Source organism: Mirounga leonina, unplaced genomic scaffold (genome assembly GCF_011800145.1).
Source record: "Mirounga leonina isolate KUSES-001 unplaced genomic scaffold, KU_Mleo_1.0 Mir_418, whole genome shotgun sequence".
NCBI lineage: Eukaryota > Metazoa > Chordata > Mammalia > Carnivora > Phocidae > Mirounga > Mirounga leonina.
The window spans coordinates 4,307,625-4,327,801 of record NW_023270739.1 but is presented as its reverse complement, the minus strand read 5'-3'; the positions used below and the strand labels follow the sequence as shown (position 1 = coordinate 4,327,801).

Here is a 20,177-nt window from a genome sequence, read left to right as displayed (position 1 = left end):
CCACTTTTCCCTAGGTTTGAATTTTTTAGGTATCAGAACACAAATAGCTTTTCTTTTTTTCTTTTCGCAAAGAACATTTTATCCATTATATAAATAACATGTGTTTGCTATAAATACTTCAACCAACATAGAACAGGATACAGAGAAAAGTAAACATTACCCGAGAAACTCCAGCACCCAGACATAATCACCATCAACATATGCAGCCTTCTCCAAAGTCACCTCTCACAACTTGGCCCACGCACATGCTTTTGCTTTACCTGCAATTGAAAGTTAAATATATTATGTGCCAGATCTTTTCACACACAGTTAATTTAATCTTTACAACCACAAAGGAAGCGGGCATCCTTGCACCCCTTCCAGCACAGAGATGAGAAAACAAACTCCATACCCTGGTTCACACCACTACTGAGATGTGGATCTTCTTTCCACCCTCCCTCTCCTCCTCTGCCTACAAGGCCCATATCAAATGCCACCTCCTCCGGGAGGCTTTTCTACACCACTCTGTCCAGAATGAGTCACCTTCCTCTGGGCCCCACAGTGGTTGATCTGCAGCTCTGAAGGCTTTTTCACAACGTTAATGGTTATTACTGGTAGCATCCTTGTCAACCTGGGAGAGCTTTGGGGCAGGTACTGTGCCCATCTTGGCAGCATCTTTTCCAGGATTCACCTGTCATTAAGTGCTTCACGTTTCCTCATTTGAACTGGATTCCAGTCAGGGTCACTGGATGTTTGCTTAAAATGAGTCATCATCCGAGAAGGCTGAGATGCTCCCAATTAGGCCTGATGCTATTCCTGTGCTGTTTACAGCTAGGACCTATCAAATCAGTCTGGATTTTCCTTGGGGTGATCCCCAGCCTCCCTTTTCCGGTTTTCCTTCCTGAGGCCTTCCTTGACCCTCTGACAAGGACCTCCCAAAGGGAAGAGGAGGGCGGACGGTAGGATATCTTAGGCGATCTTCCCTGTCCTCGCCTAGCTGATGGATCCTAGGGTTTTCAGAATTGGAAGGGAATTCTTAGTAAGAAACAACAGGCTTCAGGGCGCCTGGCTGGTTCGGTTGGTAGAGCATGTGACTGTTGATCTCAGGGTCATGAGTTCAAGCCCAACAATGGGTATGGAGCCTATTTAATTTCAAAAGAAAGAAAAAGAAACAACAGCCTTCAAGGGCCAGAGAAGTGTTAGGAGGTAATGGGAGCCTGGTGGGGCTTGTGGAGAACCGGAGAGTAAATGTTCTGCCTGAACATGTTCACATTCAAAGCTCAAAATCACCAAACCAGCCAGACATCAGTCCTTAGCAATCCAGATTCTGTTACTCCTGAATCTAGATTCTATCTCAAACCACTTTAAAATGGGAAGACTGTTTTTTTGTTTTGTTTTGTTTTAAGATTTTATTTATTCATTTGACAGAGAGACAGAGAGAGAGGGAACACAAGCAGGGGGAGTGTGAGGGAAAAGCAGGCTTCTGGCAGAGCCAAGAGCCCGATGTGGGGCTCGATCCCAGGACCCCAGGATCATGACCTGAGCAGAAGGCAGACGCTTAAAGACTGAGCCACTCAGGCGCCGAAGGCTGGGGTTTAAAAAGAGAAGGAGATTACCCAATGGTACACAGTGTCAGAGGAGTCCAGAGCCATCAGTGTTTCCAAGCAACGCATTTGTCATCTCTCCTCTTTCTCCAACTCTCTCCCTTTCAAGTTATCACCTGAGAGGTAGTTTGACTTGCCCAGTAAATGGAATCATAGCCTTTGACCCATGGATTGAGTCATCTCAGGCCACGCCTTTCTTCTTTTCAACACAAAGAATTGAGGACCAGAGAGGTTAAGTAACCTCCCCAAATTACACAGTAACTTAGACAAGAGACAGTAGTTTGTGTTTTTTTTAAGTAAGCTCTATGCCCAACATGGGGTTTGAACTCATGACCCCGTAATCAAGAGTGGCATGCTCTTTCAACTGAGTCAGCCAGGCGCCCCAATATAAGAGACAGCAGAAGCCAGATCTCTCGGGTCCTTTTCAACACACATGTAAAACAAGTGATTTTGTGAGTATGAGGTGGGTATAAGGGGAAAGGGGAATGTTTTAGACCTTTCTGTCTCTGTTATGCAGCTTTTCCCCCTTTTTTTTTTTTAAAGAATGTTTTGAAGAGAAAAGCAGGCTGCCTCTGATTCATTTGGTTTACTTTAACTGAGTGTTTTAAATTCCATTGTGGTGCCTGAAAACAAATTTAATTGCTAATTGTAAATGGAATAAATAACAATATTTATACTGTTACTAAGAACTACTAAGGCTGCAGACTTGCCATTTAATGAGATCAAAAACAAAGGCCTGAATTATGCCAAACATGTGAGGAATGTGGAGAGAGATTCCCAAGACCCATCGGTGCTGGTGCTTGCCTAGGGCCCCTAGAGAAAGGTGGGCCTGGCCTCCCAGCATTGCAGGGGAGCCTGCCCCCTCACCCCCAAGGGTCACCTCCCCTGGTGGGAAGGGGTTGCTACATCATCTGTTAAAGGCCACTCAAACCACATTCTCCCCTGGGTTCAAGCTCAGGGCTCCCCATCAGAATACATGACCTTTTTTAAACTTTGATAAATAACCATAATTAAAATAATTCATTCCCCCCACAAATAGTAATCTAGTATCTACTATGTCCCAGGCACTGTTCTGGCTCTGAGAATCCAAAGGTAAGTGAGACAGAAAAGGATGTTGTCTATGGAGGAGGTTAAATGCTGGTCTAAAGTTTCTGGAGAGTTTCCTGATACCAAATACTTTTGGTAGATTATTTTCTCTTTTAAGAATTCTTTTGCTCCAGGGCGCCGGGGTGGCTCAGTTGGTTTTAAGGATCTGCCTTCAGCTCAGGTCCTGATCCCAGAGTCCTGGGATCCAGCCCCGCATTGGGCTCCCATCTCAGCGGGGAGCCTGCTCCTCCCTCTGCTACTTCCCCTGCTTGCATGCGCACTCTCTCTCAAATAAATAAATAAAATCTTAAAAAAAAAAAAAAGCAATTCTTTTGTTCCTGGGGGCACCTAGGTAGCATAGTCGGTTAAGCGTCCAACTCTTGGTTTCAGCTCAGGTGGTGATCTCGGCATCCTGGAATGGAGCCCCACATCAGGCTCCACACCCAGCATGGAGTCTGCTTGGGATTCTCTCTCCCTCTTCCTCTGCCCCCTCCCCTGTGTGCTCTCTCTCTCTTTTTCAAAGATTATATTTATTTGAGAGAGAGAGAGGGTGAGAACACAAGCAGGGGGAGGGGCAGAGGGAGAGAGAGAAGCAGACTCCTTGCTGAGTGGGGAGCCCCACGTGGGGCTCAGTCCCAGGACCCCAGGATCATGACCTGAGCCGAAGGTAGATGCTTAACCGACTGAGCCACCCAGGTGCCCCAAATAAATAAATCTTAAAAAAAAAAGAATTATTTTCTTCCAAAATGGAAATAATTTTTTAAATAAATACTGACAGAGGCGCCTGGGTGGTTCAGTCGGTTAAGCGGCTACCTTTGGCTCAGGTCATGATCCCAGGGTCCTGGGATTGAGCCCCGCATCGGGCTCCCTGCTCAGCAGAGAGCCTGCTTCTCCCTTTCCCTCTGCCTGCCGCTCTGCCTACTGGTGCTCTCTATCTCTCTGTCAAATAAATAAATAAATAATATATTTAATAAATAAATAAATACTGACAAATTTTTTAAAAATAGTAAAAATGCAAAAGAGCATTAAGAATAAAGTTAAGGGGGTTGTCTGGGTGGCTCAGTCGGTTAAGCGTCTGCCTTCTGCTCAGGTCATGATCCCAGAGTCCTGGGATCAAGTCTCGCTTCAGGCTCCTTGCTCAGCAGGGAGCCTGCTTCCCCCTCTGCCTGCCACTCCCCCTGCTTGTGCTCTCTCTCTCTCTCTGACAAATAAATAAATAAAATCTTAATAAAAGAGGAATAAAGTTAAGGGGTGCTTGGCTGGCTCAGTCAGTGGAGTATGTGACTCTTGATCTCAGAGTCATGAGTTCAAGCCCCACATTGGGCGAAGAGTTTACTTAAAAAAAAGAAGAGTAAGTTAAAAATTACCTGTTCTGTTTTGTTTTTTTTGTTTTGTTTTGAACAAAAATGTTATGTGGGTGGATGAGTGGATGGGCGGATGGATGGATGAATGAATAGGTGATTGAGCAACATAGCAAAATGTTTACAATTATAACATGATCTAGGGCATGTGAATATTCACTGCTCAGTCCTTTCAGCTTTCTGTACGCTTGGACATTTTTGTAATAACACGTTGGGAACAACGTGACCATGTTTTGTTGCATTTCCTCCCCTGTATGCTAGTTTGGGGACTAGCCTATCTCAGCCTCTAGGTTCATGAGTCCCCTCCCCTTCTCTCTTTTTAAGTCACTCTCACCTTTGACAATCTGAATTCTCTGGACTAGTTCCCAGAAGAATTTATTATTTATTTTTAGTTAATCACACAGTTATCAACGTTTTGCATGCAAGGACTTGTTTAATCCTCACAATGACCCTGTTGGGAAAGTGCTCTTATCATCACCGACCTGAGCCATAAGTTGTGCATCACATCTCCAGGGCCCTTCCCTCAACCCCAAATTAGGATCCCTTGCTGGAGGGCTGGGACATGGAACTATGCTAGAGCTGTGGGGACATGGGGTTTCTCTAGGACCCAGCATGGGGCCTCGCACCGAACGTTTGTTGAGTGACTGAATGAACATTGCACAGGCTTGTGGCAAAGGTCGCCATGCACTCATAGCCTCCCCACCAGAAGATAACAAGGCATCTCTGAGGGCCCGACCACGGCAGGCCTGAGCTCAGCAGAGGAGGTGCTCCCTGCAGAAGGGATAACTAAACGACATAACTGTCAGTTCCTCAAAGGTGAGAGCGTGAGTGTCTGACTCCCATTCTCCAGCAACCCTCTCAGGGGACTGGTCCTTAGGGGTGATCAGGGATGTATCCAAACAAGATGTCCACATCATGGGGCAGGGGTCAGGCTTTATAGGTAGACAGGCCTGGGTCTGGATTCTGTCTCTGCCTCTTTCTTAGCTGTGTGGCCTCAGCCAAATCACTTAACTGCTTTCTGTCTGTTTTTTTCACCCAAAACCAGGTCAAAACAATCCCTACCTTATAGGGCTTTAGGGGGGAGGGGTTAAGAGAATCAACATGTACAGAGTACTTGGCTCATAGTAAATAAGACGTGGTAGGTGTTGCTGCTATTTAGGCTTCAGTGTGTGGACACAGAGCATTTGCTGCCCAGTGACACTGGCCTTCCCAGAAAACATCCTACTGGCGCCAGCCTCGAGGGTTTTCTCTCAAAAGCACCACCACATAGGGCTGACATCTTGTAAAGGCCCATTTACCAGCTCAGGCAGCATGGACAGTTTAACTGGTTGATGTCAAATCGAAAGGGGGGTGGTGGTGTCCAGCTGAATCCCCTTTAAATGATGGACAGTCTTTTAAGGATATGTGCTCTTTTGCTGGCCGCTTGGGATGGTGGAATCACATCGTTTGCCAGCTAGTTCATTTGAGGCAAGATGTGGGGATCCAACTGGCCTCAGCATCCTCCTTCCATAACATGGGAGTGATAGTAACAGTGATGCCTAATCTGATCAATTGTCAAGAGTGTTTCACTGTACATTGTACGGGGGCATATTTATCAGATACTCTTATCCTTGGGGCGCCTGGGTGGCTCAGTCGTTAAGCGTCTGCCTTCGGCTCGGGTCATGATCCCAGGGTCCTGGGATCGAGCCCCGCATCGGGCTCCAGGGAAGCCTGCTTCTCCCTCTCCCGCTCCCCCTGCCTGTGTTCCTTCTCTCGCTGTGTCTCTCTCTGTCAAGTAAATAAATAAAATCTTAAAAAAGAAAAAGATATTCTTATCCTTGTTTTACAAATGAGGAAATTGATGATGCTGTAAGACTGCACAGTCACCCAGCTAGCAAGAGGTGGGAGCTGGGACTCCGCCCCACCCTGGTCTTCCAATGCCACCACATCACCCAGCTCCCCTAAATTGCCAGGCTCTGCCTGTGGCTGCCTTTGACCCATGATCTTGGGTCTATCCCAGGTGACCCAGGGATTGATTTCCCAGGAAATATCAGAATCCCCAAGGGGTGCTTGTCAGAAATGCCGAATTCGAATCTCTTGAGAGCAGGGGATTAGGAATCTTCATTTTAAGCCAGCCCTGCTCTGCAGTAAGTCTGAGGGTCTCTGGACTCTGCTTTTCATTTCTGGACATAAATGCCCATCCTCTTCATGCCAGAGGCTGCCTTTTTGTTTCTTAGAGTATCAGGGGGACAGAAAGCATTCACAGGAAAAGGAGTTTGAGAACATCTGATGGTGCAGGTGCATTTTTCCCCCGCTTTCAAGGCTTCCTTAAGGCAGGTAGTAAAAATCGTGGGAGGTCGTATAAAACACACAGGCTCTGGAGTCAGAATTGCCACGTGGGACAAATCAATCTCCAGGCCTTAGTCTTCTTTCTGTAAAATGGGCAAGCTAAAACCAACATTCCAGGGGCACCTGGGTCGCTCAGTCGGTTAAGCATCTGACTCTTGATTTCGGCTCAGGTCATGATCTTGGGGTCCTAAGAACAAGCCCCCCCCCCCCCACCCAGGGCTCCTCGCTCAATGGGGAGCCTGTTCTCTCCCTCTGCCCCTCCCCCCACTCATCCTCTCTCTCTCTCTCTCTCTCAACTAAATACATCTAAAAAAATAAATAAAACCAACCTTCCAGGATCATTGTGAGAATTAAATAAGCAGACACATCTGCAGGTTCTTGCCATCCTAGCACTTACTGCAGTGTGTTTAAAATGTTAAAAATTTGTCCCACAGGGGAACCTGCGTCTGCCTTTGGCTCAGGGTATGATCCCAGTGGAATGGAGCCCCATGTCAGGCTCTGTGCTCAGCGGGGAGCCTGCTTCTCCCTCTCCCTCTGCTGCTCCCCCTGCTTGTGCTCTCTCTCTGTCAAATAAATAAATACGATCTTTTTTTTTTTTAAGATTTTATTTATTTGACACAGAGAGACACACAGAGAGAGGAAACACAAGCAGGGGGAGTGGGAGAGGGAGAAGCAGGCTTCCTGCCAAGCAAGGAGCCCGATGCGGGGCTCGATTCTAGGACCCCGGGATCATGACCTGAGCCAAAGGCAGACGCCTAACGACTGAGCCACCCAGGTGCCCCTAAATAAATAAAATCTTAAAAGAAAAAAAAAAAATTTGTCCCACCAATATACCCCCAGCTCCTAAGATGTCTCTGGCGCAAAGGTGTGGGGAAGAGATAACATTTATAAAGCCCACCCGGCTCACAGCTGATCCTCAATAAATTAAACACACACATATGTACGTGTTATACATACATACACACCTGTAAGTACGTGTGTGTATAAATACAAGCGCATGTGTGTGTGTACGAAATTAGGAGGGGGAAAGAAGGACATTTGAGAGAACTCTCACGGGGTGTGGGAGTCCTGTGGAATCAGCGCGGGCGGTGGTAGCGAGGATAACACTGCATTTGGAATCAGCAGCTCTGGATTCAAGTCCAGTCTGGGCCCCAGCCGCTCTGAGGCAGTGCCCAGGGATGTCTTACAGCCCATCTCTCTGGTTCATCTCCCTTTTCCTACTGGGTCGTCTAAGTAGCCTCAAATCCTTTCGCGAAAGATCTCCAACATAAAACACCAGCCGACTGAGGGTCTGATGCCTCTCTGAGCCTCCAGTCCTCATCGGTGAAAAGGGCACAAAGCAGCTGGGGTTTGGGGGAGCCCTCTCTGAGAGCACCCGGCAACGCGGGGGCTTTTGACACCTATGGGGAAGGGCCGAGGCGCTGAGTTCGGCCAGCATCAGCCCAGAAATACAGACCTGCCCAACGAAAAAGCCCTAAAAGGGAAGGCCACGTTTCAAGAACATAAAGGTGGATTCCAGGCATGAGCTTGCCGCGGGGCAGGGGGACTTCCCCGCCCCCAGGTGCGCAGCCCGCGCCGCCCACCCCGGGCGCGAGGCGAGGGGAGCCGCGCTCTAGGACCCGAGGAGGAAGAGCTGCAGCGAGACGGTGCCTCCAGCGGGTGCTGCCGCGAGCGGCCGGCCGAGGGGGCTGGAAATGAAAGTAAAGCGCTCCGGAGCCACATGGACCGAGCTGCCGGGGCGGCGGCGCCGGGAGCAGGATGCGGCCGCCCGTAATTAAATAGCATTTACTCTTATTATTACTAATAATAATAACGTAATCATACCTCTAGTCATAGCATACCATTTATCGGGCTCGGCGCAGGCCCGCGGGGAGCGCAGCCCGGCCGAGGTGAGTGCTGCGCGCGGCCCGAGCCCCGCGGGGCAGGGCCGGGGCCCGACTGGGTCCCGGCGGCCGGCGCGGGAGGGCTCAGGGGCGCCCGGGGGCCGCGCCGGGCCGGGAGGGGGCGCGGGGAGCCCTGGCCAGGCCCGAGCTGCGCGGGGCCACCCGCAAAGTGCCTTTTGCAGAAATAAAGAGCCGCCAAGTCCTCATTTCCTCCTTTTGGGGGCTCCCCCTCCCCGTCCCCGTTCCCTGCCCCAAAGTTTCAAAGTTGTGCGGCCGGGGGCACCTGCCGCTGGGTGATTTGGCCGCCCCTGCAGCTCCCAGGGGGGTGCCGCGGAATTTTCTTCCGTGGGGGGCTCCCGCCTCGGCGTCCGGAGCTTTGGGGAGCGCGGATGCTTTGCCGGCCCCCGCGAAGGGGGTCGAGGGGGCTGGCAGGGGCGTCTCTGGCAGCGCGCCCCTTCCTTTTGTGTGCGCCTCGGCCCCGCAGCGCCAAGAGTTGAAGGGACCGCAGCAAGGGCCGAGGACCGCGGCCGCCGACGGGTCGCCTCTGCCGGCTGCGGCGGCCACGCGAGCCCGGGGATCCGGGGCCTGCGGCCCGGCCCGGGGGGAGGGGGCGGCAGGAAAGGGGGGCGCGGTCTGGGCAGGGGGGCATTTCCGGTCGCGAGATCCATCCCTGGGCTCCGAGGCCTGAGCGGGGCGGGTCGCCGGGCTGGGAGTGCGCGGGGACTGGGGTGGGGGGAGGGCGGCTCCAGCGCCTGGGGGGCGCCCCCCGGAGATCGGCGCCCCGGAGTCACTGACCCAGGCCTCGGACCCTCCTCCCACCGTCAGCGGGTCTCAGGGACTCCCCCACCTTCCCTCCCCGGGCCTGCTCCCTCCTTTCCCCTCTTTCCCTTTAAAATCTCTCTGGCTCCGATGTTTATAAGGTGCCTGGTTTGGGGGTCTTTCACAGAGACAAAGCAGTTTTCCCAGGAGGAAAAAAAAAAAAACAAAAAAACGTCGAAACGTTCCCTCTGCCCCTGATGGCTGTGGTGCCGACATGGCATCAATGGGGAAGAGTAGGGGCTGGGGCCAGGAAAGGGGGCTGGGGAGTCTGGGGCTGGAGAAGGGGGCTGGGCCTGGACTGGGGGACTGGGGGCCCATAGCAGCTTTGCCGGGGATTTCAGTTCTCTGGGGTTGCTCACAGAGACTTTGGTGTCTAGGTACTAGATTTTGAACCCCAACTTCTTACATTTTCCTCAGCATCTGCAATTCATCCAGTCCCATGAAAATAGCAGAATGCAGATCCTTGGATTTTCACACAAATGGGATAATTATAGTACATTTAGCAACTGTTGGACACAAAATTCCAGCGGAATCTTTACTTCTACTACCAAGACTACTACTGTCCCTCTCTCCACATACAACCATACCCACCAAAGTCTTCTTTCCCCATTTGGACTTCCTGTAGAAATTGGACTGCGAGGGAGAAGTGATGCCTGGCCAAAATGCTATTGTGGCAGGTTTGAGGCGTGGGGTACCTTAAGCTGGGAAGGAGAAACCTGTGTTGAGGAGGGATGAGATCTGAGGATGGGAGAGAGATTTTGTGGTCCCTGAGCTGGAACCAGGTTTGTGTTCCACGGAGGCTGTGAATTCTAGGCTGTTGGCTTTTTGTTTGGGATGGACAATTAAGAATGCGGGTGTGGGTGGATTATTGGGGGCTAAGAAGCTCTGTGGGATGAGCTAGTCTCTAGGTATAAGAAAGTTAAGGCGTCAGTAGGTTTGGATTTGAGACTCTGAAAATAATAATCCCTTAAATAGAACTTTTTAGTGTATAACAAAAGGGCTTTCACATATGCCGGCTCATCTGCGCTCCATAGCAACCATGTCAGGTAGACATTATTCAATCCTCGTTTTCCAGATGAGAAACCTGAGGCTTCTAGAATCGAGTGTCCCCCTGGAAAGTCACATAGCAGAGCTAGGATTCCCACTTAGTTTTCAGACTCCAAATCTTCAGCCTTTCCCAGAGGCCTGGGCCGCCTTAGCAAGTTAGATTTTGAACGCCTTCTGTGAGCATGGTGAGATGCTGTGGGGCAGGCTTGGGGTTGAGTTTGTCACCTAGATTCTGGCTGGAAAGAGAAAGTCAACTCTAGTAGAACCCATGAGAGGACCAAGACATGCTCAGTACTGGAGTCAATGCAGTGGGAGGGAGCAGAAGAGAGAGCTCTCAGGGTAACCTGGCAAAGTTAGAAAAGGCTTCCTCTGGCAAAGTTAGAAAAGGCTTCCTCCGGCAAGTGGATCTTGAGCTTGACAGAATGGGGAGGTTTGGCTGGGGGAGAGAAGAGGAAAGGAATTCCTGAGCTGGCCATAGTTGCTTCTGTGCCGGGAGGCTGATGGATATTCTGACTCTTACAGTGGTTCCATGAGGGGGTGGGCATTTTTATCTCCATTTCACAGATGGAAAAACTGAGGAATGCAGGATTCATGTGGCTGGCCCGATGTCAGCCAGCTGGATTGGAACCCAGGCGTATGTGACTGTTGAATGTACTACATCAGGATTGGTGTCAGAATTGGCTCACCTCCATTTCAAATGTGTAGACAAAGAACAGAGACCAGGACAGTCTGATTTGGTAAATGCAATGGGGGTGGGGGAGTTTTACTGAACTCCCTTATATCCCAGGGCCTCACGGGGCTGGCCCAGTGAAAGGACTTAGGAGATTTCTGGAAGCATGCCTGGAGAAGGCAGAATGGTGGTGAAGGAGGACTGGGCTCTGAGTGTGAAATCTAAGTTCACTTCCTCAGTGCCTAAGGGTGCCTGGCTCGACACCTTGAAGGAGCTTGTCCTTTGGAAAGGAGAACAATATGGGTGATTAACCTGAGCTTCCCAAGGGCAGACACTGGGTCTGATTCACCCCCTGTGCCCCAGGCCCCAGTGGAGGTGCCCAGAGGACACATTCAGCCAACGTGTTGTCATATTGAATTATACTCCAGTGTAGGGGAGGAAGGGTTTTTTTTTTTTGTCTCTGGGGTGAAGGTCTTCCTAGAAGTGCCATTTGAACATTTGGGAGGTGGGTTCAGAAAGGCCAGAGAAGGCATCCTGAGGAGAGGCAGCGAGCCGGGCAAAGGCAGGGCAGTGTGAAGAAGGAAGCGGCAGGTCATCTGGTCCTGCCACGCGTGGGGGGCAGGCATGAGTTCACGTCCCTTGGGCTCTCTGGCCCCAAATTTCCCTTTCTAAAAATGAGCCCTGCGGTTTGATGGTGTGTGACGGTGACCTGTGGGGAGAAGCCCAGTGCCCGGGAGTCAGGGCAGGAGAGTCAGAAGAGAGGAACTACACGTGGAGGGGTTTTAAAATTTTTAATCATGTAGCCGTTACCCAAGCCAGCATTTCCTATAGCCCGGCCCTGTTGTGAGTGCTTTTTTCCTAGATGAGCTTACTTAACCTTCACAGCAGCCATACAGGGAAGCACTGTAATTGTCCCCATTTTACAGATGAAGAAACTGTCAAGGGAGGTTAAGTGGCAGAGCTGGAGAGCAGAGCCAGGCAGCCTGGCTCTTGAGTTGGCTCCGCGTGGGACTAGGGACGGGGAAGGACGGGGCGGAGGGAGTGACCAGGCGGGCAGTGGTAACTTCAGGTGGCAGAGGTGGAGGTGTCCTCTGAGGAAGTCTGGCTGCAAGCTGAAGCTGGAGCCTCAGGAGCCTCAGCCTGGGCTGATGAAGTGACTGGTACGTGTCAGCTCCCAGGAGCCCCCACAGAAGCCAGCTCCTTTCATCATGTTTAATGGCCCATAGAAAACAGGCTCGCTTTCCTTTCTCTGTCATCACCAGCTACGGGGCTCCTTCCTGCCTTATTTATTTCCCTAGGAAGTCTGTTTCTCGGCTAGCGCCCTGATGGCTTCTGCAGGTGTGTGAGCACCGTTGCCCCGTCAGGCCGTGGGGGCCACCGCTGCATTCAGAAGCTGGCTGTGGCCGACTTCAGTCCAGCCGCGGGTCCCAGGCCCCCACCCCGAGCTTGATGGCAGCAGTGGCCGTTCGGGACACCAGCCACCACGTACTTAAGGCTGCCGTGTGCCGGCCCTGTGCTTGGCACTTTCTGGGCCTTCTCTGCCTGAATCCACTCAACAACTCTCTGAGGCAGGAACGAGTTTTAGCAGCCCCATCTTGCAGATGAGGAGACAGGGTCCAAGATCACCAGCCTGTGGTGGAGCCGGGACTCAGGGGGTCAGAGGGGGCCAGGCATTTTGCACTCCCGAGCCCAAGGTCTTTGCCGCTCTGCAAGAGAGGTGCCTTCAGGGAATTTTGTTTTGTTAGTCAGTCATCTCTGCGTCCAATGTGGGGCTCAAACTCGCGACTCTGAGATCAAGGGTCGCGTGCTCTACCGACTGAGCCAGCCAGGCGCCCCACGAGTTCTTTTAGTCTCCATGAAGCTCTTATCTCTCTGGAAATCTCAATTATCTATCATTTGTATTGTGCTTTGGCCCATATTCTCATGAATCCTCTTGACACTCCTTTAAAAGGCAAGAAGTCCCTGTTTTGCAGAAGAAGAAAGTGGAGGGGTCACCCGCCCTCCCGCTCTTCCTACCCTGTCCACACTGTGACTTGGAAAGGGAAGGTCCCACATTCCCTGGGACTGAGAGCCATGTCTTCCGAAGTGCTGGGGACAGCCAGTGAGCATCCATTGATCACTTGCTGTGAGGGCTGCAGGGGAGGTTGAGGCTGACCCTGCTGGGGTTTACAGAGGTTCATCTATGCTTTTGTTCTCTGGAGCATTCGGTGTCATGCCCTGTCTGCCTGCAGGCAGAGGAATTTAGGGCAGGGAGTCCAAAGTCCTCAGTTTCATTCCCAGCTCCAGCACACACTAGCTGCGTGTTCTGGGGCACAATCATATTGTCACTCTTGGCCTCAGTCTCTTGTTCTGTGAAATGGCCTCACCGATTCAGTCCCATCTTCCCTGGGTGTGCTGTGAGACTCAAATGAAGAGAATTTGAAAACCATAAAGACCACTGGTGTGACAGCGTGCTTATGGTGGCCATAACCTCCAGAATGTTCCTGAATCTTCTCCACTGCCTACCTTGATCTGGGCCCAGACCACTGCAGTAGCTTGCTAACACTTCTCCCAGCTTCCCCTCTTTTAATCTACCCTCAATGCAGCAGCCTGACGGATCTTCTCAAGATTTATTTATTTATTTTTTTAAAGATTTTATTTATTTATTTGACAGAGAGAGACACAGCGAGAGAGGGAACACAAGCAGGGGGAGTGGAGGAGGGAGAAGCAGGCTTCCCGCTGAGCAGGGAGCCAGATGCGGGGCTCGATCCCAGGACTCTGGGATCATGACCTGAACCGAAGGCAGACGCTTAACGACTGAGCCACCCAGGCGCCCCTCTTTTCAAGATTTAAATGGGACTTTGTCACTGCTCTGCTGAAAAGCTTCCAGTGGCTTCCTGACACACACAGAATGCAATGCAGTGCTGGCTCCCCAGTCTGGCCTGCAGGTAGCTTTCTAACCAGCCTTACCTGTCCCGTCGAAACTTGCTTCCTACTCGGCTTGCCCTCACTTCTAGTGCCGTAGTCACACTGGCCTTCTGTCTTTTCCTCGAACATGCTGAGTTTTTGTTCCCACCTCAGGGCCATTACCTTTGCTGGACCCTCTGCTGGTCCACGCTTACCTACCTTCTATGTTCCCATGGCGGGCTCCTTCTTGTTTCTCTTAAATGCCGCCTCCCCGAAGGGCCATCACTCCCTGCCACGTTTCCGATTTCAGTTTGCTTGTAACTCTTCTCTGTAGCTTTACTTGTCGTGTGCATTTAACATTGGCCTGTTTGTCTTCCCATGCCTGGACCTCATGTTCCACAAGGTCAGGGACTCTATTAACCTCGCTCCCCCAGCATGCAGCAGAGCCCCTGGCACATCAAGGTGCTCTGTGGTTATTTGTTGAATAAATGAGTAATAGTAGCAGGGTGTCCGGAAGAGCTCTTGCCAAAAAAGAACGGCCTAGATAGATAGAAACTGAAAAGGAATTGGTGTTGACTGATCAGAGAGCACTTACGGGGTAATTTTGTAAGTAGCCAGGTGCTGTATAACAGTATGGCTGCAGGAGAAACACAAATGTTTGACCTCCTCTTGGATACGGGGGTCAGGGGCATGCTGTGTACATTTTCAAAATCGTCTTGCAGGGTGGCTATATCATTAGCTCCATCTCCCAAATGACAAAACCGAGGCTCAGAGAGGTGCTCTCAAAGCTAGGGCGGGGCTGTGCTGGGATTGGAACCAGGTCTCCCGGACCCCTGGAGACAGAGTTGTGGGTTTGAACCCTTCCCATGCAGTGTGGCCCCCAAGTAGCCGTGAGCGGAAGACAAGAAAGTAAAAGCGCTTTGTAACCAGAGCTCTGCAGGTGGGGAGGGGTTATGCTCTGCCGATTGGTTTGGCTTAGAGTGGGGCCTTGGGGGAGGCCTGAGGGAAGGTTCCTGAACTTTGGTTTCTGTTCAAGGTAGCTAAAAGAAAACACACTGCAAGTTGCTGAGGCCTGTGGGCGGTCCATTTCTCGAGGTCATTCCTTGAGGTGGTTTCTGGGGGAGCCTGATGCAGTGTTAGTACTGCTAGCTTTCTTCCTCAGCTGCTGGGTAGCCTTGGGCAGGTCAGAGACTCCCCAAGCCGCACTTCTGTTTAAGACTTTTTTTTTTTTTTTAAAGATTTTATTTATTTATTTGACCGAGAGAGACAGCGAGAGGGAACACAAGCAGTGGGAGTGGGAGAAGCAGGCTTGCGGGGAGCAGGGAACCTGATGCGGGGCTCGATCCCAGGACCCTGGGATCATGACCTGAGCCGAAGGCAGACACTTAACGACTGAGCCACCCAGGCATCCCCGTTTAAGACTTTTTTTTTCAAGCCTAGCTTTTCTGTGGAGAGTGGGGAGTGGGGATAATAGCACCTGCCTTTGAGATTGTGGTAGGGATAAACGTAATTCCTTAGGGGGCGCCTGGGTGGCTCAGTCGTTAAGCTCCTGCCTTCGGCTCAGGTCATGATCCCAGCGTTCTGGGATCGAGCCCCACATCGGGCTCCCCGCTCGGCGGGAAGCCTGCCTCTCCCCCCTCCATCCCCCTGCCTGTGCTCCTCTCTCACTGTGTCTCTCTCTGTCAAATAAAAAAATAAAATCTTTAAAAAAAACAAAAAACAAAAAACAAACATGATTCCTTAGGACAGGGCTTCTAAATTGTCTCTGCATTGCAGACCCGTTGGGCAGGCTGAGGGAGCCCATGAACACCTTTTCAGAATACTGTTTTTATTTTTTATTTATTTATTTATTTTTATTATTATTATTTTTTAAAGATTTTATTTATTTATTTGAGACAGAGAGAATGAGAGACAGAGAGCATGAGAGGGAGGAGGGTCAGAGGGAGAAGCAGACTCCCTGCCGAGCAGGGAGCCCGATGCGGGACTCGATCCCGGGACTCCAGGATCATGACCTGAGCCGAAGGCAGTCGCTTAACCAACTGAGCCACCCAGGCGCCCTATTTTTTATTTATTTACAAGATTTCATTTATTTATTTGAGAGAGAGAGAGCGAGCATGAGCAGGGGGAGGGGCAGAGGGAGAAACAGACTCCCTGCTGAGCACAGAGCCCCACCCGTGGCTCGATCCTTGGAGGAGCCGAAATCAAGAGTTGGACACTTCACCAACTGAGCCACCCAGGTGCCCTCAGAATCCTGTTTTTAATTGCATAAAGTAAAATACACAGGATTGCAAAGGAAACCAGTTCTCCTGAACTGTAGCTGGGCTCTTCTATCAATGCACTCACTGTAAAACAAGATCTGGCAGTGAGTCTAATCTAAGCACCATAATTTTGAAGTTGTGACGAGCGGAAACAGTATTTTGTTGTGCCGACAGTAGCTGAAATGTGACAGGGAAAGAGCTGCGATTTCTAGCACGGCACCACTGCGGTGTATTGCCTGCATTCGGAATTGAAGGGAATGCTAAATACCAGGTAGGGGTTCGTGAAAAGAACTTGTAAATGTTTTTTCCCATCCCAGTTCACGGCCCCCTGAATTCTCGCTGTGGGCCCCAGGTTCAAAACCCTTGCCATAGGGGCGCCTGGGTGGCTCAGTTGGTTAAGCGACTGCCTTCGGCTCAGGTCATGATCCTGGAGTCCCGGGATCGAGTCCCGCATCGGGCTCCCTGCTCGGCAGGGAGTCTGCTTCTCCCTCTGACCCTCCTCCCTCTCATGCTCTCTGTCTCTCATTCTCTCTCTCGCAAATAAATAAAATCTTAAAAAAAAAAAAAAACCCTTGCCATAAAAGGTACATGACACCCAACACATAAGCTCCAGAAATGAGCCCAGACCCCTCCTCGACCTCCTTGGAGCAGAGGGTCCTCAGGTGGACAGACAGGGTGCCAAGCCTCTGGGGAAGGGATCAATGCTGATCTGGAATTCTGACTAGTGAGGTCGAGGACAGTGGAATGGAACCTTTGCTGGTCTCTGAGTGAGCTGTGAGGGCCTGGTGAGTCAGGAGAAGTGTCAGGCATCTTTGGAGATGAGGTAACCTCAGGTAGTGTTCATGCGGCGTGTGGCAAGTCTGCAGTCTGGACCGACTGCTCCTTTTCTATGAATCCTGGGGTAGGGGAGGGCCAGGCAGGTGGAGTGGGGGGTGAGGTTGGAGGCAGCCTGTGGGGATGGGGGAGGAAGCACCTCTGAGTTGGGAGGTGAGAGTGTGTGGGCTCCAGAGCCCAGCTGCCAGGGTTCAAGTTCCCACTCTGTCACTTACAACCTGTGTGGCCCTTGGAGGTTAGTTTACCTCCTTGTGCCTTGGTCTCCTCATCTGTAAAATGGGGATGATAATAGTACCTTCTTACGGGGTGTTGTGAAATTTTTTAAAGATTTATTTATTTATTTGAGAGAGAGAGAGAGAGTGGGGAGGGGCAGAGGGAGAGAGAAATGTTAGCAGACTCCTTGCTGAGCTCAGAGCCCGGTGCAGGGTTCCATCTCACAACCCTGAGATCATGACCTGAGCTGAAACCAAGAGTCGGACGCTTAACTGACTGCGCCACCGAGGGGCCCAGAGAATTAAGTATTATATTTAAAATTCTTACCAGGTAAGAGAAGAAGCTTAATAAAGGATTGAAATCAGCATCTTCACTGCTCCTGGGTGCGGCCCAGAGCTGAATCGGGTGCAGCTTCTTCCTTCACGGGGCTCATAGTTTAGGGAGAGATGGGGACATAAGCACACACTGTTGGTTAACTAGGGTAAGTGCAATGGTTGTGGTGAGCTTCGGGTGCTGCGTTAGGCTGGGGGTTGGGGAAAGAGTCTTCCTGCTAGAGAAGCCACCTCAGCTGGGCTTTAAAGAAGCACCGGGCGCTAGCTGGGGTGGGAAGGAAGCAGTGGGTGTGAGGGTTGTTCCAGGCAGAGCGGGCGGCTTGGGTCTGACATTGTCAGCGGGTAACCTTCCAGGCCAGCCATGGGGCTGGAGGGGAGGCCAGGCACTCCCTACAGTACTGTGTGTCTGGGATGAGCAGCTTGGCCTTTGTCCTTCTGGTAGTGGGTGTCATGAAGGTTTTGTTTGTTTTTCAACTTTTTTCCACAGGAAGTAGCAAAAATAGTAGAGTTCCCTTTACGCAGCTTCCTCTGACGATGGTATATAGTGGTATCAAAACCAGAAAATCGGTATTGGTACGTTAAGAGCCTATAGAGCTTACTCAGTTTTCACCTTAAAAAAAACCAACTGCATTCATCTGTGTGTGTGCATGTGTGCACCTGGAAGGGTTTTGAGCAGGGAGTGACATTGATATATGTGTTGGACAAATATCCTCAACCACCAAATGGCAGCAGATTGGAGGGGGCTTGTTGGAGGCTGTTGGCAGGAGAAGCTGAAGGCCTGGGAGCTGTGGTCATGGAGATGGTGAGAGGAGCTGCAGAGTGGAGAACTGTTTCAGAGGTAAAGGTGGAAGGAACTGGGGACTGAGAACAGGATGGCAGTTGGAGCTATGACTGGAGTTTGGGGGAAATGGAGGAGGAGTAGGAGCAGGGGAGATGCTGCTGAGTTAAGTTTGGAATACGGTTAAGTTGGAGGAGCACCCAACTGGGATGGGCACCAGGGAGGACTTTCTGGGCACGGAGGCATCCGAGCTGGGTCTTAACAGATGAATAGGAGTTGGGTAGGTACGTGTGTGGGGAGAGGGCATTCCAGGTAGAGGGCTCAGGATTTGGAAAAGCATGGAGGTCCTAAGTAGCCTGTGTGTTGGACATCTAGGTAGCACCACTTAGAGGGTAAGAGACATAAATATGAAATATTGGGGAGGGGGCAAGCCTGGCGGGAGGAACAGATTTGTGAGTCATCAACATGACTCATGAGATCATGAAATGTAAGAGCTCATCTGGGGAGAGCATGCAGAGTGAGGAGAGCAGGAGCACTGTCCCTTAAACGGAAGCTCGGACACATTGGTCTTGAGACCTGGGCAGAGGAAGAAGAGCTCCTAACAGACAGAACAGGACCGATCAGAGAGGTGTGAGAAGGACCTGGCAGTTGCAGCCAAGAGTCCCGAAAAAGGCGAGTGACAAACTGTCCCTCTGCTGGACTCAGCAACCAGGAGGTCCCTGGGATGGGGAGGACCCTTGGCAAGCACCTTTGGTGGAGTGGAAGGGGGGGCTGCTGAGATTTGGGGAGTGGAGTATGTAGAGATGGAGTATGGAGTATGGGGAGAATGGAGTATGGGGAGGTGAGGATGTAGAGACTGTAGACTACTATTTCACAAAATGTGACCAAGAAAAGGAGAGAGGTTGTGCATTATTCAGAAGGGGATTCAGGATCAGGGGAGGTAATTATTTGGGGGTGGGGGAGACTTGAGCATGATGACAGGTTGAGGGGTCCTAGGGCTGGGTCTGATTGCTTAATGGGCAACAGAGATGTGTGTGGGCCCCGGGGCCAGGCTGATGGGATTTAAATCCGAGCTCTACCATGTGCCAGCTGTGTGACCTTGGGGGAGTCACGTAACTTCTCTGTGCCTCTCTTTTCTCCTCTGCAAAATTCGGATGATAGGCTATCTCACAGGGTGTGCTGGAAGGTATTATGTATAAAGAGATCATGACATGCCAAAAAGAGAGAGAGATCATGCTAGCCCCTGGCACGTGGTAACCCCTCAGCAAATGTTACTATTATTATTACTTGATTATTTCAGTGTCCATTTTTTTTTTAATTTATTCAACTCATTCATTCTTATCTATATAATGCCTGGGTTGGATGAATTGATTCATTGATCCATTTCTTTTACCACCATTAATGGGGCACTTGCTCTGCACCGAGGACGGGGCCTAGGCGTTGAGATTTTGAAGAGGCTGGTGCAGTCCCTTCCTGGTCTGATGAAGATCTGAATCTCTGAAATTCTGTCATCATCAAACTCTTCTCAAAAGTGAGGGAAAAGGGGCGCCTGGGTGGTCGGTTAAGCGGCTGCCTTCAGCTCAGGTCATGATCCCAGGATCCTGGGATCAAGCCCTGCGTTAGGCTCCCTGCTCGGCGGGAAGCCTGCTTCTCCCTCTCCCACTCCCCCTGCTTCTCCCTCTCCCACTCCCCTTGCTTGTGTTCCTGTTCTCGCTATCTCTCTCTCTGTCAAATAAATAAATAAAATCTTAAAAAAAAAAAAGTGAGTGAAAAAAAAGAAAAAGAAAAAATATGCTTCCATCATGGTTTTCAGGTCAGTGGTTTGGTCTTTCTCCTGGAAGAACAGCCCATGGACACTTGGGCAGACCTGGAAACACTGGGTTTGAAAGCAGGCTTCTGGTTCCCACTTGGTCTTTGCCCTACCAGGTTGGCCTCAAGTCAGTCATCTCATTTTGTATTTTAGATTACAAAGCAACTTGTGTACTCTGTGCAAAAAATCCAAATCATGCTGAGGTCCATCAAGCAGAAAGTGTTCTGTGTCCTGTTGCCCCTTGGCAGATCCCAGTCCCCAGAGAGAACCAGTTAGATTGGAGACTGCC

The 20,177-nt window shown here is 50.7% G+C and overlaps 1 protein-coding gene across 8 annotated transcripts in view; it reads left to right on the top strand.

Moving 5' to 3' along the window:
• The first annotated feature begins 7,993 nt into the window (after positions 1-7,993).
• ZC3H7B (zinc finger CCCH-type containing 7B) overlaps positions 7,994-20,177 on the top strand; it is a 57,187-nt gene continuing 45,003 nt past the window's right edge. For 3 of the 8 annotated variants that reach the window (XM_034987430.1, XM_034987429.1, XM_034987426.1), the window contains exon 1: positions 17,843-18,138. In XM_034987430.1, the coding sequence (XP_034843321.1) occupies positions 18,094-18,138 (45 nt within the window). In that variant the 5' untranslated portion in view covers positions 17,843-18,093. Of the gene's footprint in view, positions 8,248-17,841; positions 18,139-20,177 lie in introns of those variants that run through there. The other 5 variants (XM_034987432.1, XM_034987428.1, XM_034987427.1 and 2 more) reach the window with 3 other exon arrangements.